This window comes from Bombyx mori, chromosome 10 (assembly GCF_030269925.1).
Source record: "Bombyx mori chromosome 10, ASM3026992v2".
NCBI classification, from domain to species: Eukaryota; Metazoa; Arthropoda; class Insecta; order Lepidoptera; family Bombycidae; genus Bombyx; species Bombyx mori.
In genome coordinates this window covers 14,749,926-14,769,561 of record NC_085116.1, presented here as the reverse complement: position 1 = coordinate 14,769,561, position 19,636 = coordinate 14,749,926, and the positions used below count along the sequence as shown (strand labels likewise).

The following is a 19,636-nucleotide window of genomic DNA, read 5'->3' as shown; positions in this document are numbered from 1 at the left end:
TTACAGGGACTATCCCTTGGTTGGTTATTTATTGAAAGTCGTGAGCGATAACATTCAACATTTTAGAGACAACTGAATGTGTCACTGTGTAGACTATAAGCTAGTTATTTTGATGTGACAACGTCTTATAATTCGATGGAGCCGGCTGCACGCACGAAAAGACATGACTCATGCGGCGATATCTTGCTCTGTGGCGTATTTTCTTATGAAGTTGTCACGTTCAACTATCGTCAGTAAACCGAATTTACAGACAACCGATTTTTTTAAAAATAACTTCATTAAGGAATAAACAAATATTACATAATGCAGTGACTTCACGTCATCCGTCCGCGTTCACACGCATTATACTCTATACGATAAATACACCATTGTACATACTATGTATACGTGACTCCATGCGTACAATTACATAATAGAAATGCAAAAACTTTTATCATAACAGCAGAGAAAGCCATCATGTAAGGTAAACTTACAAATCAAGCGCAAACATAACATTGAAGTTTTACCCAACACATGTTACTCATAAGTAGTTATTACTCGCAATCAAATTCATATCATTCATTACTTAAACTGTTTCGTTCATCCACAGGGCATCTCAACAGATCATTTTTCCACATATCGGGTCTCGGGGATAACACGTTGCGGTATCACTTGAGAATTATTACATTTGCTTCTTCACACGAGCCTTAATATAGCACCTGAGCCGTATAACGCTGCTTGTCTGAGCACTTGGCATCGCTAATGTCCAGCACGGAACAGTGACCACACAGAATCATTAGTCTGTATGCTGGTCTATCATCGAAAGTAAACTATACATAAATATGATGTAAGCACAGTATGCATGATCGTTTAATCTTAGTTACACAAGCGCAAATCTCGCGCCCCGCTGTGTAGGCAGCATGGTAATTTCAATTAAAGTCAAGGGTATATTTGTTCAAAAATGTTTGATGGTTTAATACACGCGTATTTTTTTAGCCCGGAACTCTCCACTCTACAAGCAGTCCAAAGCGACGACTACATGAAAATTCTCTCAACGACCAGATCCCCCAAACTAATTCAATCAGAAGACAATAAGAGGCGAAGGAATTTATATTCAATCGTCTCTCCCAACAAAGCGAGAAACCTAGCTAAAATAACGTCAGAATATAGCCAGGGACTCAGAAGACTGATATTCGAACACGTGCAAAATCAATCAAAGGAGCATCCGATCGAGGAGTAGGAGCAGAAATAATTTAAAATTAAAATGATAATAATAAACAGAATATTGTTACTGCGTACAGGCTAAAAGTCGCTATAGCTCGCATACTCTAAAAGTTTATTCTCCTTGTATAATCCCCGTCACCATAATTAAATGTCAATTCGCTTATAAAGTTGAGCAACAAAGCCACCGGCTCACTGATGGATGACTGATAAACGGTAACCATGTAATAATAAAACAGAATCTGTTTTAGGAACATATTACCTAACAAATAATATGGACACGCCAATATTTTTTTAACTTGCATAATGAATTAACGACTTACAATTTCGTAGCTTCCATACGTTATCCGACTACGTATCGTCATAATACACTAATTTATTACATTTATAGTTCAGCGGGACAGAATAATTGAACCTTTAAATAGAGACAAATATGTGTATTTAGTTGTCGTTAAATTATTTTGACCCGAAAGCAAAAATACTAAAATGCTTACTAAATATATTACAGGAATTGAGAGAGGGAGTTAGTAAGAAATTAAGCTAACGGGATTTTTAACAAAAGATCGAATACGTCACTACAATTGTTTAATTTGATTTCACTAGAGGTCCCGTAGTCGAAATTGGACTATAATTAGTTGGAATTGTAATTTTGTAGACTATTATGATTGTATTTTCCACGCCAAGACTACACTATAGAAAAATATAATAAAGACAAACAATATTTAATCTTTTCTCAATTTCACCACAGACGTCTAAAACAAAAGTTTGACAATAAATAAATAGTATGCATGCGTGTGTATGTCAAATATATGGTAGTGTGTGTAATGTTTTTTTTATTGATTTAATGAATCTTTTATGCATTATTTAAAAAAATTATTAGCATTTTGCACTTCTTCTTTATATTCTCTATAAGTGTGGAAAATTTCATACTCTTCCGACCGCGCAATTTTTGTAAAAAGGGATACAAAGTTTTTGCTTCACATATTAATATATAGATAAGCCATTATCTTATATAAATTTGTGTCACATTATTTGTCCGCGATGTACTGAGGAACTAATGAACCGATATTAATGAAATTTCATACAATATACATAATCTGGTCCAGTTTGATATATAGGATAGTTTTTATCTCAATTTATACTTAGAATTTGTTGTTTAAATATATATTTTTTAATTGTAACGATAGAGTTGTTGTCTGTTAGCTCTATAAATTTCTGACCGATGGATTAGTAATTTATCTTTATCGACATGACACCAGTGTTCAAGTTGGATAGCTATTTAATAGATGGTGCTATATTGAAAGTCTAAACATTTCATATATCCTAGAATTTGTATATGTAATTAAATAAAGATCGATCAAGTCCATTATACGTTACTAAACTTAATACATTTCTGAATAGTATTGTGATGAAATGGGTACGGTTGTAGTCGCCTTTCTAGGGAAGCTGTCTGCCATAGTAACCATAACCTACAATAAAGGACACGTGAAAATTTTCAAAGAGATCGATGTTTTTCATATACTTAGCCATAGACACCTTTTTTGCTTCCTATTCTAGTAACCTCGAAGGGTTATTCTAGATTCGCCGAATTAGTAGGTGAGCTCACGGGGCTCAAACCTGATGACGTTGCTAACACGAACCCTAGAAAGAGCCGTGCTTCGCAGAATCTACCACCGGATCGGAAACGCGACCCACTGAGAAGATCCAGTGAGAAACTCAGTAGGCCGTGTCTGTGGGTTAATTCACTCGCCGAGCCCTTCGTCGCAAGCGCCCGGGTTCGACGTTCCGACGATGACCGGTGCTTGGGGTACCTAAAAGCACCGTGAGCGGATCGGGAGGATCCGAAATGACGTGTTTTGGGCGACGTCGACTGTTTACCATTTGGTCCGCGGGATCGGGAATGTAGTTACCGGCGGCCACGATGAGAGGGTTCTCGTGTCGTGCCGCTTTATCGAAATGTCCCATAGACACAGCAGTGCCACCCGCCTTACCAGTTTTATATAAAACTAGCGGGCCGCTCCGGCTCCGCTCGGGTCTTTAACAAAAATTTCAACGATATTTGACTTATTGCGCCATAAGTATAATAGTTAGACATGCTATCGCGACACTTTTTGTAAACAATAATGTGCTCTACAAAGTCGTAGTACATTATTTTATTCTGTCATCAATAGTTTTCGCAGGGCACGCGATTTAAAGAATATTTTACGTAATTTTTTTTACACCTTGGGCTACATTATTGGAGTTTTAGTAAGGATCCCTAATTTTCGGGAATAGTGTAACTTCCAAACAGTGAAAGAGTTTTTCAAATCGGTTCAGTAGTTCGGAGCCTATTGAATACAAACAAACAAACAAATCTTTCCTCTTTATAATATTAGTATAGAAGTATAGATAAACATGTTGTTTACCATATTAAAAGCGTAGTTGTACATTTTGTATCCGTATTTTTCTAAATAATATTCACACTAGCAGTCTATATTTAAACGATGAACAAGTGGCCCGAGGCTGCCAGCGTGTTTAATTTATTTTTAAGCTCCATTCTAATTGGAGCGATGAAATTTAACATTGTTACGTTATTGTTTGTATTTCTTTCATCACGATTATTATTTAACGCGGAAGTAATTTGCAATATTTTGAATGTATGTCAAGAGCGATAAATACTTTTTATCTTAACATATACAATCACTTTCTCTGTCCCTATATCTGTCTGTCCCTATGTATGCTTAAATTTTTAAAACTACGCAACGGATTTTGATGCGTTTTTTTTTAATAGGTAGAGTGATTGAAGAGGAAGGTTTATATGTATAATATCATCCATTAAATAGTGGAGAAATCAATAATAAATTACAGTTTCCGAAACGAAGCGAGGGCGGGTCGCTAGTAGTTATGCAAAACAACATTTAATAATCATCATCATAATAATAAAAGCAACGTGAATAAAGCCTGTCGAATTGCTTTCATACACTATTAGGTAAGCAATTAAGTCTGAAAATTAATGACATTTTTTCACATAATTATAATTATGTTGGTCAAGTAACTAATGTCACAGAATGTTACAATGTTTCTATTTGAAATAACAACTTTCTCTTTCAATAATCGACCACCGACTCAAATTCTATCAGAAATTGATCGAAAGATTAGAATTAAAAAAAAACCTATTCTATAGTATATCTATAATAAAATTTTCTTTTTTGTATTATTTCTAATATGCAGTTTCGCATAGCCTTATTTTTATCGGTATAGGAGCATAGAGCATACCCTATGCGAATAATTCGATTCGGTGATGATTGACAATATCGAGTTCAGCAGTCTCGTTGCTGTGATTGTGGGATATGACTATAATTAACCGGTCTGTTGTAGACGTTATCTTTTTTATCTTTAGTTTTCTTTTAGTTCTCGTCTGAACATAAGTATTGCTTTTGTAGCTTTTAAAGAACTGTTTTGTTTATTTACAGAGTCTCTTCTACTTCGTTCTCCTTCCGAGACGTTTCGACTTGCGTAAGGCTCGTCCGCCCACAACAAGTAAACGTTACGATAAAACTGTGCAAAAGTCAATTGACAACGATTTATCAAACTCGAAATTCAATAACGAAATAATTCATAACGATTTATCGGATCGTATCGATGGATGTGTCTACACCGCTATTAAAATCACACAGGAAGGTACCAATTTATACAAAGTAATACTTGCTTACAACATTTTCACGAATGAATCTCGAAAAAATTATAAATTGCCTAAGTACTGGTGATGATTGTTTTTGTAAGGCCTTGTAAAACCTTGAGAGACTACTACGGCTCTACCTATTTTTACCTCGAAAAAAATGTGGTACCACATTTGAAGTTAACACAACCATAGGATTTCGGTATGCTCTGAGCCTATTTACCCATCAATTCAAAAAGAATTACCGGCGGCCACCGATTACGAATTCAGAAACTGCGAATATAAATTCGTTAACTTTCTCAACCCATTCATTTAGAAACTGACCAAAATCGCTCGACTAGCTATCATTTTGGTTTTTGGATCTACCTTGCCCCTCCTTCCCTCCGCGGCGTAAATTATGGAGAGAGAGGGGAAATTCAAAGCAAGGTCTTCAAATGTAAAGTGGGCGGACATAACTTTCTATATTACGCAAGTATTTTGTCACATAAACTAGTCATTCGAGTTGGGTTTGGTCTTAATATGAATAATAAGTGTGATTAATACGCAAATGTAATCCAATGGGGGAGTTTCTATGTACTTTTTGGTGTAATTTCTTATCATTAATTTCTTTAAGATCACGCTCGCTTAGTGACATCAAAACCGTATTAAAAATCCCAAATACCAAAATCTGAAGTAGGTAAATGAACAAAAAAAAAACTTGAAAGTCTTTCTTTTTTATTGGACACGGGCGAAAGTGCTTACTAACTGGCTTTGAAAGCCCATAGACTTCGCAACGGAAATACTGTCACCTATCTTGAGACATGAGGTGGATTTTAAGATTTGACATCTATAACACTCTTAACGCATAACTATTTCGCGGCAAACTTAGGTAGTAAGATGTTCTTCTCCGCGTGGGCTTAAGTATGCAACGCCATCCCACCAATAAATTATGTCTACGTAAAACATCTGTAATAAAGAGGGTACAACATTGTTCTCTTTGATTAAGTGTATATAATGAAAGATTGCTCTAAATTGTCCCCGAACTATTCGATGCTACAAAGCGATAAGTGTGATTAGTAACAAAAGTGAACTCATTGGATGGGCTGAATGAATTCCAGAATCAAACGTAAATAAAGTAGAATTGGCAACAACAAAACACTTTAAAAATAACAAATTCATTTGGGTGCTTTTTCCGTTTTGATGTCTCGTCTGACCAAACTTCAATCACAATTTTTCCTCACATGAACCTTCTTAATGTACACTTCAAGGTTTTCGTCGAGGTTTTCCATCAAGATTCACGTAGCGTGCACAATGGTTATGGTGAGCTAATGACAAATCACGGTCCGTCTCGTCATGATATCAAGGGGAAATTCGTAAGCAGTTCGTCAATTTTTGATCCATATTAAGCGTTAGTATGGCTTTGTTTGTATTTATCAATGCCGTATTCAAGTTGGTTTTCACTAATGTTTATTTTAACAGATATGTTTTAGTGCATGCGCAAAACTGACAAAGATTTCGCTTCAAAAGTTTGAAGACACGTAGCTAAAATTATCACCGGAAGCGGTACTATGATCTCGGCCTATAGATACGAATTGATACGTGGGTAGAACGAATTATGGGGCAAATTCAAACAGTCACAATATTAATCAGGGACACAGTGATTTGGCATTACCGAAATTAATGCCTAACTTGAGACAAAATGACGAAATTTAATTTACTGTGAATATTTATCATCTCAGAAGCAAATTGTGAAATATGTCTATTGGAACCTAAATACCGTTACTGTAATTTTAGTTTATATTAGCTAATATGAGCAAACTATCTGCTTACCCACATGATTTTAAGCAATAAAGACCTTTATGTGAATAATCTGCTAGCTTGAGGCACAAACTTGATCAATCCATTGCCTTGCCTTCGAATCAGAACGCAAAATAAGGCAGCTCCTATTAGTCATGTCATCTTTGTATTTACAGTCGACATTCAACTATAAAGACTTGTAATTTTTGATTTAAGGGTTGAGATTGTTTTGCTAAGCTCTAAACAGAACCCACTGAGTTTCACACCGGATCTTCTTCTTCAGTGGGCTAGTGTTAGCAAATTCTCTCAGATTGAGCCCGTGAGCTCACGTAACCGTCCGCGCGTAGCTGGAAACAGCTCCTTAAGATACCAGCGAATAGGTATTGGAAAAACTTACCGGTGGTAGTACCTTTTATGAGTCCGCACGGGTAGGTACCACCACCACCACCCTGTCTATTTCTGCCGTGAAACAGTAATGCGTTTTGGTTTGAAGAGTGGGGCAGCCGTTGTAACTATACTGAGATCTTAGAACTTATATCTCAAGGTGGGTCTGGCATTTACGTCGTAGATCTATAGGCTCCGGTAACCACTTAAACCCTAGTAGGCTGTGAGATCGTCCACCCACCTAAGCAAACAAAAAGCTTTACAATTTGTGTCTAAATAGGATATATTAAATTAAGATGAAGCAGAATTTCATTTCCCAAGACCGTATAAAGGGCATCAGCACTCTCAATGCAGGTACATACACGTATTAGAAGTAAGCAATACAACTTTATAATACCTAATTATAGTTCGACATACATATTCATCTTTTCCACGTTTCAGTTCGCATCTGTTTACGTAAAGATCGTACTCAACGCCAACGAACGTACCGATTTAAATATTACGTTAATATTGTTGTGATCTCATGCATGATTCAGTTTCGGCGAAATGATACGGACAGTCGCGTCTGTGCGACTTATCACGAAATAGACAGAGAGACTGCGCTCTGTGATGCGTATTGAGAGTCCTCACAGCTAATTAATAATGGTCGTCCGTAACCTAAACAATAAGCCGATGTATATGTATCAAGCGACCCGACTATGCCATGGTTCAGATAGCGCAGTTTGATGTCGACTTTTCAATAGAAATACTTCTTCACGAATTGCTCATGGATAACTGCAATACCAAAGGCATAGCCCAGTGGCTGCCTACCGCACCGTATTTTCAAGCCTCTTTTTTTTTATTGACCTTGTAGGCAGACGAGCATACGGCCCACCTAATGGTGAGGGATTACCGTCACCCATGGGCTTCAGCAATGCCAGGGGCCGAGCTAAGTCGCTGCCTACCGTTAAGTATTCTCCACAAGCCTCGTTTGAAGAAGCATTTCATAGCGCTCTGGAAACATCGTGGAGAGGAGCTCATTCCAAAGCCGGATGGTACGTGGTAAAAAAGATCTCTGGAAACGCACTGTGGATGAACGCAGTGGCTCCAGGTAGTATGGATGAACTCTACTCCGATAACGGGTAGTGCGATGGTAAAAACGAGATGATGGAATCATCTCAAACAATTCCTCAGAGCACTGCCCGTGGAACATACAAAGGTAATTTGAAGATGACCATATCATAGTGCCCAGGAAATACAGAGATCATTCCAGAGTCGGATGGTACGTGCCAAATGATATCAAATGCCAAATGATGTTACATGTAGACAGCAACAATCATCATCTCAAAATTATCACATCACACCACAGGAAACATACGCATCAGTTGAGACGAGATCCTTTTCGAATAATAGTTATTTATGCTTTGATCTAACTGTTATTATTGAATATTTCACGTGCTACATGCTGTGTATTGCATCTTCAAGTTAGCTATATATAAAATATATAAAAATATATATTGTGCATAAATATTGAGGTTGAGGTCATATCAGTGTTACAGGAATGGTACCACTGCCAGCGGAACCAGGTGAGATGGGCGGGAGCTTTGTCCGGGCCATATGGCATGGAGTGTGGCGTGAGGCAGGGGGGGCTGACCTCTCCTTTGTTATTTAACTTGTACATAAATGATCTTATCGGTGAGCTCAGCAGCACTCATACCGGTTGTCATATTGATAGTGTATGCGTCAATAATATTAGCTACGCGGACGATATGGTGCTGCTGGGACCATCGGTAGGTGCTATTCGTAAGATGCTGGCTATATGCGAGACCTACGCTGGGGAACATGGACTGACCTACAGTAAAGCAAAAAGTAAAGTTCTGCTTTTCAAGGGTAAGTCAGGTGCACCCGTTCCAGTTCGTGTTCCTTCAATTAAATTATATGATGAGGAACTGCAGAGAGTGACCAGTTTTAAGTACCTGGGCCACATTGTAACGGATGATTTGTCCGATGACGCAGATTTGGAGCGGGAGCGCAGGGCATTGGCGGTCCGAGGAAACATGATTGCCCGTAGATTCGCTCGGTGCTCCTCCCCAGTAAAAATTTCTTTGTTTAAGGCATTTTGCCAATCGTTTTACGCGAGCAGTCTATGGGTGAATCATACTCAACGGGCTGTCAGGGTCCTGCGCGTTCAATATAACAACATCTTCAAGGTGCTATTGCGGCTGCCTCCCTACTGCAGTGCGTCGCAAATGTTTGCTGATGCCCGGACGGATGGCTATCAAGCTATAATCCGAAAAAAGGTTGCCTCTTTTTTAAGACGAGTGAGAGACAGTAGTAATGGCATCCTCGGGATGATTGCTTCTCGCGCTGATTGTCCGATCCAACATAAATGGATGTGTATAATTACCGGACAAGACTGACATATCCTTAATATTATTTTACTCTTCATTATGAAATGTGTATGATTTTCTTTTTATTTTATTTTTTCTCCAAATTAATTGACTGATTGACATAATGATAGCTAATATTGACATAGAGTGGTTACTACTGTATTGATATAATTATGTGTTTCTAATTCATTTCCTTTGTATATTTAATTAATTGAATTAGTATATTGTTCATTTTCTATTTGTATTGTTGAACTGTTTGTGTGCTGACTATTGTATTATTATTATTTTATGGATTTCTTCTGAAATAAATGTTTTATTATTATTATTATTATAAATATAAACATGTACAATAATATAAATTGTTCAACAAAATTACTCGACTTCAAGTCAACAAGTTAATCGAAAAATGTGGAATAATTCATTGTAATTTCAGACGAGTTTTACTAATAAATACGCCAAGCATGTGCGTAATCAGCACATTAAATCATTGTCTTTAATAATTATGATGATTGTAATATTAAGTTACTCAATGTTGATAAACTAGGCACTTAATTCACGTGCTTAGGTAGGCGATTTTTTTGCATCCACATTTGGCCGCTGCCGCTCCAACTGCCTATTAACAAACCTGCCGTCTTCCTTAGTTGCGCCTTTTCAAAAGGGTCACAAAAGTACCTTCATAATTATTCATATTAAATTTCATATTAAATATTTAGTTGTCGTAACAGATTGCCTCTCAAATAACCATTCGAAGGTACGCCAAGGATCGCATCGACAGACGGAGATAGTTTTCGTGAGTGAAGGGATATAACGGACCTGCATGCGAGATGGCGGCTTTCGAAAGCGTATGACGACCACATAATACATGGCTAGAGGTATTCTTCAAGGCGTCGCAACGCGCCTTTCACAAATATCGACAACATCAAAGCCGCTATTTATCTCTAAATACTGTTTTTAAGCCTCTTCCAATAAGGGTGTATCATAGCGCCGAATATTACCAAAGAGTTAAGACTATTCCCGTTTACTCTCGCTTTTATAGTACTCGATTGTACTAATAAACTGAAAAATAAAACTCATGTCCCAAATACATTTCGCATTTAGTACGTCGTTGATTGTTAAAGGAATTACGGCAAAACTATTCTCTGAAAAAGCACTGCGAACGATCTCCTGAATATACTCTCCGAAGAAGTTGAATTTTAGTTATGTAGACACTGGTGTGACGTCGAATTATTCCTCAGAGTCTTAGTTTATCCGCACAGATACGAAAATAACAACTATTTCTTTTTGTAGATGTTCCAAACGACTCCCCAGACCAGTTCGGAAGACAGACCGATATCCGAATCTTTTCTGGATGGAATTCAATGAAAACTCTCTGCATTAAAGATCGGTATTGCTTATTGCATATCATCTCGTATAAGTAACTCTTACTGTATTTAAAAGGCATAGAAACACACACACATACCTACTATCCGTGCCATCACGTGCCTTTTAAAACACAGGCTTGGTTTACTTTGGCTTTATGAGGCATGAAGCAGGCCTGTTCAAATTATTCACATCATAGACAAAAGAACTTACTGCCCACCCATTGTCAAACAAATACTCCTCATACTCCACAATATAAATGGCATAGGTCATCCTAAAGTGTCACTTACTTTGGAATAGCCGCTATCGCCCTTTTGAAACCGGAATGCATAATAGTTTCGCAACAAAAACGCTCAGGAGTACATACCCTACGAACCCTTATGCTTTACAACCATTAATGATTGTATGTATTTACAAATAGTCGATATAGAATTGGAGTACATACTAAAATATCGGTTTCTACCCACACAAACAATTCAAGCTAGACATTGCACGTTGGTTAATTATCAAGCTAAATTGTGGAGGGGCCTACTGATTAACTTATCAACGCCCATGTGTCTGTTTTAAAAGACCTTGTCTGACCAGACCCCACACCGAATAAGTCTGCGATGACATCACGTTGTTTATTATCGATTATTTAACACAAGGACGACAATTAATATTCAACATAGTTTGTAATGTCGCATTGTTAACGACTAAAGGTCAAGCGCTCCTTAGAGGGACATAGAACATAGAATGTTCACAACATTTAATATCACATGTTGTTATCGAGTAATTGAATATTGACCTAATGAATTTCTGCGGCTGAGACGCGTTTCCAGTGTACACTGCAATTCATATTAAGGCCTTTAATACCAAACCAAAAGGTGTTGACGATAAATTCCTGTAGACAATGGTGACTTATCTCCATAATCCACAAAAAGCCCTACAAAAACACTATTAAAATAACTTTATACCAAGATAATGTACCTATGAAGAATCACTGACCTGTATTATAGAAGCACATAATGCTGTCATGGACACAAGCATCAACTGTTGCCTTGTGTATTCGTGTAACTGCTTTCCGCACCCCCTGAGATATAACGCGGCGCATTCTGATGCGTAGGGCTTGTGTAGGGAATCGAGAGGACCTTGGCCACAACAAGAGAACGGTACGTGGCCTGATGTCGCGTAATCATTTGGCCCTGTGACCCCACAGCATTCGAACTGGAATCAAATTTTTTTTAGATAAGTTAAAGCTTTTTTGTTGGCCATGACAGGTGAATGGTTTGTTTGATGTTGACCAGTTACGGGAGCCTTTAGCTGTTTATACCGAATCTTCAGTGGAAGAACATCGATGAACGCATCTTTAGTTTGCTAATTTGTGCACATGGATGTCGCTAAAATGAGGTAAGAATGTATTGACCATGCTATAGTTTGGCTGCATTCACGCAATGCATAATGGCTCTGGTTTAAATACATAGTTTTATTAAGACAAAAAAAAATTATGTATTTTTTCACATTAATCATAATTTATAATTCGTGGCCATTAAAAGATTAGATAAAATCTCGCACCTTTACATGTAACCGATCCCATTTTAAGGACTCAGCGGAATTTGCATCAGCACCCCTGGTGTCTTCGAAGAACTGCGTCATGGTAGTTTTCACGTCTATCTCCACATTGTCCCACACCACCATAGCCCACACAAAGCAAGTGAACTCTATGATCACCACTAGTACTATTAGGATTCCGGTCTGGGAACAAGAAAGGAAAAAGTAATCTATTAGAATTGCGTTTAACTTTCTGAACAAAAAGTAATATAATAATAATAATAATAATAATTTATTTATTTCTCTCCTAAAGGTATAGTACAAATACAAATGGAAATTAACCTTATAATTTATTTTGTAAGCCTTTGAAAGAGTTGAAGTCTGTACTAGGTTCAAAGACCTGTATTACTGATCTCCAGGCCTCCTTCTTAAGATAGAGTAGGTTGGGTTAAGTCGTGAACAGATGCTGCGGACTAGTGTTGAGAGATCATTAGGTGTTATCATTTATAAAGTTCATTATGCGTGAGTGTCTGAATGTGTGCGGGTTTGGTTAAAAATGTGAACAATAAACAGAATTATTATAGTACAGTTAGTTCGCTGTGCCTCAATTAATTTGCTATCGACACGAATACGAAAGCACCGGGCGTCTCATCATTTTAGGCCACATCAGCATAATTACACGATTTTCAGATTTCATGGGCTCTCGATAATTCAGAGCTGCCGCTGCTAAGCCTGTCCGGCAGAAGCCCTTAAATAATAGCGTATATGGTTTTCTCCAAGTTAAGGGTCTTCATGCTCGCGACTCCGCAACCTTAGAATTTCTATAGATACAACCTCAGAGCCCCCTTGTAATTATCAAAGACTAAGGAAACTACAATTTATTGTCACGACTAATTTCGACACAATGTTAGAATTCAGTTTATTTAAAAGAGAAGTTTCACCGGTCAAGGCAAGTTTTTTTGCATTATAATGCTTGTTTCGACTACACTGCAGTTTCTAAACCACGGCAACCGCGTCAACTGTGGCACGTGATTAGAAAATTCTAACCTATAAAAAACACGTAGATCGACGGGCAATATCAAAACAGGTACAGTGCTAATCACCGATGCGCCTATAAGACATTTCTATACAACGGCCAAGAAACTTGAGAAGTCTAAGTTAAAATCGCCTTACTGTTCACAATATTTATTGCTTCATGGCAGAAACACGCAAGAGTAGGTTACCAACTAGCGCAGACTAACTCACCGTGCCGCTAAGACCAAGTTCAGGGGTAGGATGAAGTAGGAAACTAAGAACTGACGTATGGTCTCAACGGAAAAGTAAGTTATGATACTATGAACTAGTGGCTGTATTTTGACGACTTAGCACGACCTGATGACTTCTTCTGGGTAACGTAAGCGGTGTTTAAATTAGTCACCGGAAAATAGGCATCAGCTTTCTGTAACTATCGTACCAGCATATGTACTGCATTTGTCAATCAGCAGTTACTGGAGTTAAACCGTTTAAGGCCGCAAGGACATCCAGCCTATTAAAATAATCGGCTGAGTCTTGAGATCTGACCTTGACATGCGCAGAAGTCCATTTTTGGGTCTGTTTGGGGGAATGAGGCAAGGGGGGAGGTGGCGCCGGCCATGTTGATTACGGGATTGGATCTTCCCGTGTCGTGTCACATGCCGTCAGCTGTGATTGCTTCCCTGTGTTGTCCACGCGCATCACTGCAGCAAACTACACTTTTGTTCAATTTTATTAGCCACATTTTTTTTTATCAACCTCATTTAGTTTAGGTCTGTGATTCAAGACTCGTGCCGATTACTATACAACTATATAGTTGTGCTTTACGGTCTTAAAGTTCGAATAGCTGTAATGCAATACACTCGAGATTTTGACATCGTGCCTTCAGATGGATAGTTGCAACGTTGGTACATCTATGGACTTTGGTAAAAATTTAATACCAAGTAGGCTGTCTGTTGATCTATTTCAATGCCAAAAAGGGGAAAAGAAATCATTATATCTTCAAGATAGAAATGCTAGCAACTTTATTTATGTACTAGACAAAGTACCTACTGACGCCAAATCTTTACCTTTATACGATCTCCAGAACACAGAACTAAGTTAATAAGTATAATTTAAGCTTCATAAAATTCATAATACCTACTATGATAATGTGAATCTGGTGCAATGATACAGCCGTCCTCCATCCTATCCATGCTATAGAACATGTTATGATCGCCATCATCAATAATAGAATCGCGGGATACTCCACATTCACACCAATAAAATGTCTGTATATAAAAAGTTTGTACAACAAAAATCCACTCGCTCCGAACAGCACCACAGCTGACATCTGTTGACAAAATCATGAAACAGTTACAAAAAGTATTAACCTAACAAATTTAACATTCCACCAGTTATTTTTTGTCTCTCTCACACAATATTAAATTCGGTAAGTTTCAAGAAATTATTCTATGCCAGTTTGACATTTGATTAATTCTGAAATCACCGCTTAGGACTACTATAATTGAGACGGTTAAAGTACAATGCACTCGTAGATTGAATTTTTTGCAATTAATAAACTAATCACACTGATTTAGATAGTTAATTATTTTAATGAGTATAATGGTTAACTATATTTCGATTTGATTTTCTCGCTTCGAAACAAATCAGTGATTCCGCTGCGTTGTTATGACAACAAAGCGACATTCACTGAGTCAGCAAATGCTTCTTAACTTGCGAGTGAAATTTTCAAGAATAAATAAAATAGAATAAGTGTACTTACAGCGAATAATACATTAAAAGTTAACACTAAATATTTCCAACAGTTCGTCGAGAGACCCATTGTGCTGTGTTGCGTTCACATGTCACTTGATCTTTTAAGCTCGCTTCAAAACAAAGGCCCCGGTCGTTCCACCTCAGGGAATGTTTGTGTTTCGTGCTCCCGCAACCAACAATGATGCAACAGTACTGCGCGCGTTACGGATTTAAACATTCAATATTTTATCTATACCAACTTTACTTATCGTATTATCTTTAAATTCGAAACAATTTAGGAAGGTGTGTCACAGAAGAGATTCGTTCTGAGTACATTATATGACTCCTTAATTCCTACGAAGTAATATACCGCTGTCAGTATTATCTCGAACGATAACAGTTCTTTAACAGTTGTAATCTAACCTACTTTCTACGGCTAGTGATAGCGTAGAGTTAGACTTTCAAAACTAGGTAGCCAGTTTATAAATAGACCAGTGACACTTCTATTTCTGTACCATTCTGCGTTCTCTGCATCAATACTCGGTACCATGAGATTTCAATATTTCTTTGGACCTCCCAAAAATATTTTTAAATCAGATATTATTAATTAATGCGGGTCAAACAGAGCATTGTGATTGTGTCTAAGTGGGCTACAGCTATTCAATGAATAAACTAGATTTTTAAAAAAAAACTCGGACATGGATAATATTTATTATTATTAATAACGCAATATAATTAAATTACACAATGTCAATCATATTGTTTTGAGTAGCACACATTCCTAGCAAGATAATCAGGTGTTCTTTCCAAATTAATTTCCGCCTTTAACGATTCAAGTGCCTCGTTAATGTCATTACTGACCGTACCTACTTGATTTGCGGTTCGCATCATAGCTTTTGCATTATCAATTTTTCTCTCGTGTAAGGCCAATAGCGCTAAAAACGCCCAACCATCTGATAATAAAGGTTCAGATTTGACTGCAGCGGCCGCCCAGCGCTCTGCTAATTCTTTTTCACCTAATATATTATAAATACGAGCTAAAACGAAAGCAGAATATCCACTCGGAACCATTTTATGCGCTCTTGCAGCCCTTTGCAATGAAACAGCTGGTTCACTTTGCATCCCACCTAGAGCTGCTCGCAAAAGAATAGCTGGACATGGTTGGGCACCAGCTTTATCCGCTTCTTCCAACGCACTTTCACATTGCCCATCCCAGCCTCGAGAACAAGTCAAGCAAGAAGCGTTGATTTGGGACAGAATGGCCGACGGTCCAAATCTTTTTATTCCTTCATGAGTTATCTTCATTGCATTGTTATATTCTTGGCGAAGTAGTAATGAAGCTGCTTGCAAGTAATAATAGTCCGGGGCTATTTTAATAGTATAATCAAAACGTGTACCTCGGTTGACGCAATTTCGTTCCACGCATACTAAGATTTGATTAACAAACGAATAGCAACGGAGACAAAGAAAAAACGCTGCGGCTAATATGAATGGATTTGCAGCAGTCACTGACGCTGGTATCCAGAAAATTTCTTCTTCTCCGCTTGCATCTATCCAGCGTCGAAGAAATTTATCCCATTCTTTGGCCAGTTCAAATGATTTCCGCATTTTCTTGGCAGCAACAAAAGCAGCATACGAGTTTTGATGGTAGTGGTAGAAAGAATGCAGAGCTGCCCACCCAATAGCAATGCCGGTCCCATCAGAATAATCACCACGGACCGCGATACGGAATGCTGCAGCAGCAAGATCCTTTCCTTCGGTGCCCTGGTCAAAATTTAAAGCACCATAAATCCATAACAAATATCGATTTTTACTGTGAACATTTAAAGCTCTCAACAAAAAATTTTTGGCTTCCATGTTATTACCTTCTTCAAGGAGTCTCAGAACTTTAGTAAGTAATACGGCAGGACTTTGTTCTGCGACAGTTAAGTTATTTTCAAGGTGTTTCTCGGCTAACTTCCTATAACCAGCTATTCGACATCTAGCCACTAATGTCAAACTAACTGCGCGCGGGGAAGGAGGTCGTGGAGCGAACGAGGCTGTCACTGCTCTTCTACAGGCAACATGCTGATGTGTTACCGTATCTTGCAAATCAATAACTGAACAATTTCCCGCTGGAAACTGTTTGAGCAAAGACCTCACTCGCATCAGTAAACGATTTGCTGCAGATCTTTTGATACCTTGGTTCATCGGAATTGTACCTTTACAAGCCAGATCACTTAATTCTTGGTGTACTGTTAGAGCGCCGCCTTCGCTCCTTATTCGTCTAACATCAATCGTTTGATCTTCTGGAGGCGGCTCTACCGTTAGCTCGTTCACAGGTACAGTAGAGCCATCGGTAACAGGAAAATCTATTCGTTCGTAAAGTGAAACCATTTTGGCTTTCGGGACTAATGGTTCGAACAAATCAAATCTTATGACAAAATAAGCGCCGTGACCGTATTCATCAGTTACAGTGTTTATCTCTCTAGCACTAGCTTTTGCGCTTGCCGGTGGAAGATCTAATAACGGACCTACGTTCTCCGGTAGTTCAGATTCATTATAATACATCAATTGGGCACCGACCGTCACACCAAATTGACCTGGTTCCAACAAAACTCCGGCGTCAACGAAACCCATGAATCTACCGCGAACATCAATTTTTCCAAATCTAGGTACTCCAGCCATTTCTACATAGAATGGAAAACGTAGTCTTTCTTGCAATAAATTGGGGTCAATCAATACACGTTTCATTGAGTACCAATAAAAACGGTTACATTCAGATGTTTTCGAAGGTATTATTACATTTTCAGGAAAATAAATATCTTCGTTTGGAATTTCAAATTCGGTGTTTGCAGCTTGAGCTGCATTCGAAACATCAGCCCAAACAATTTTTTTGGCTTCAGGAAAACTTAATGAATTACCAAAATTCATAACATTTTGCGTTAAGCTGTCCAAGCCAATTGCTCCCAGATAAACCGTTCCATCTTTAGCGTTAGGAAGACAATGAACAGATAACAAAGTTATCATCAACGGAACGCGATTGTTTTCTGAATAACCGCGGGCTTCTAAATGAGCTATTACGCTGCAGTTTGTACGGTCACCGTTATGAATCAAAACAAGGGGAACTCTTACCTTTATCTCTTGCTCTCCCAATACAAAAGGCATCAAATCAACATTACCACCTGCCCAATTATCTGAATTCAATAACGGATCGACATCCTTAGCTCCTTTTCCCGAAACAGAACGAAGAATAACAACTATAGGACTATCGGCAACCATTAATTGATGATCTGGATCATTTAAGTTTACTGGAAAATATTCTATTTCAATTACGCTCTCAGTGTACCATTTTGTGGTCATCACAACTTGTCCGTTGAAGAAAACTAAGAATATCCATTCGCCGGAACTTGGTGGCTCGCCGATCATTTGCAGGAGAATGCTGATGTTACGTGGTGGAATAAGAATACCATCATCTTCCGCCACCACGCTTGATTTTTCTGTATTTGTATTTTTTATTTTTTGTAAATCTTTCATTTGGATGGCTTCAGGGAATATCCGATTTTTTGCTTCACAATGGTGAATGCTATGCCTATGTTTTATGCAGAAATGGAAAAATTAGGTTAATCGTTATAATTCCACACTAAATGAGTTTGATTTATACCTCATTTATCATTATAAATTATGGATACATTAGATTTACAACAATTAATAATAGCGGTTTTCGTATTTGTCAAATATAACGTCTTGCTTTTGTATTAATGATATTACAATTAACATTTATAAGGAATCATAGATAGGTTTCATACTTCAGTGTATGGAATGCAATTTTAGTTTTGACTTTGACATAAAGTACAGTTTAAAGTTGTAGTCACAAAACTATTTAAAGTTTTACATTTTTTTAATAAATTAAATAAAAACTTTTTGCCTTGTAAACATTGCACTACAGTTGGTATCTGAGTTATTAAGCAAGTCCACTGCATAGCAAAGAATACAGTTAGAGAGTAAAAAGAAGATATGCTGTATAGTGAAGTCATAAACAACAGCATACGAAAATTATGAAAATGAACAATAATTATTAGAATAATAGTAAACACGATTCAAGTTTTTATCTGGTGTGCTTCAGACCATCCGTAATTTCCAACAATTAGATATATTGCTAAAACAATGGACAACGACTGCCCGATAAAAATAGTAAACATGTAAAATTTTTAAATAAAAATATTTTTTAAGAGAACCTTAACAGAAATTGTTATAAAAAAATTCAAAATAAAATTATGAAATTAAATAACTTAATCCTGATAGTCTAGTCATTATAGGGCAGCGGTCGGGGAACCGGGGTAAATTACCCCAAATGGGGTAAAATTCATTTTAAATTTCATTTTTGGGGGGTAAAAATGAAACTTTTGTGAGTAAAAAGTATTTAGTGAAGTGAAACTTCTTTAGAATCGTTGTGATTTCAAACTCGATGAAACGAAATGAAACGAAACGAAAAAATAAGTCCATAGAGATACAAACACATAAATGTATAGGATTCAGCCGGCGAGAGAATGAGATCGAAAACATTATTTGGAAACACAAAGTTCACGTGATTGACTCAGGTATTTTATTGTAGGCATCGTTAGCCGCGATT

General features: G+C 37.5%; 2 protein-coding genes across 4 annotated transcripts in view; both read right to left on the bottom strand.

Moving 5' to 3' along the window:
* LOC119628988 (23 kDa integral membrane protein) overlaps nucleotides 1-18,254 on the bottom strand; it is a 45,950-nt gene extending 27,696 nt beyond the window's left edge. Inside the window, exons 1-5 of one of the 3 annotated variants that reach the window (XM_062670727.1) lie at nucleotides 18,139-18,254; nucleotides 15,053-15,237; nucleotides 14,432-14,620; nucleotides 12,301-12,480; nucleotides 11,734-11,952 (exon numbers count right to left, since the gene is read on the bottom strand). In XM_062670727.1, coding sequence (XP_062526711.1) covers nucleotides 11,734-11,952; nucleotides 12,301-12,480; nucleotides 14,432-14,620; nucleotides 15,053-15,112 — 648 coding nt within the window. In that variant the 5' untranslated portion in view covers nucleotides 15,113-15,237; nucleotides 18,139-18,254. Of the gene's footprint in view, nucleotides 1-11,733; nucleotides 11,953-12,300; nucleotides 12,481-14,431; nucleotides 14,621-15,052; nucleotides 15,654-18,138 lie in introns of those variants that run through there. The other 2 variants (XR_009974103.1, XM_038013193.2) reach the window with 2 other exon arrangements.
* On the bottom strand, nucleotides 15,724-18,851 carry LOC101741846 (uncharacterized). The gene has a single exon (XM_004921556.4). The coding sequence runs from the start codon at nucleotides 18,538-18,540 to the stop codon at nucleotides 15,775-15,777; it is 2,766 nt and encodes a 921-aa protein (XP_004921613.1). The 5' UTR covers nucleotides 18,541-18,851; the 3' UTR covers nucleotides 15,724-15,774.
* Nucleotides 18,852-19,636: the final 785 nt, after the last annotated feature.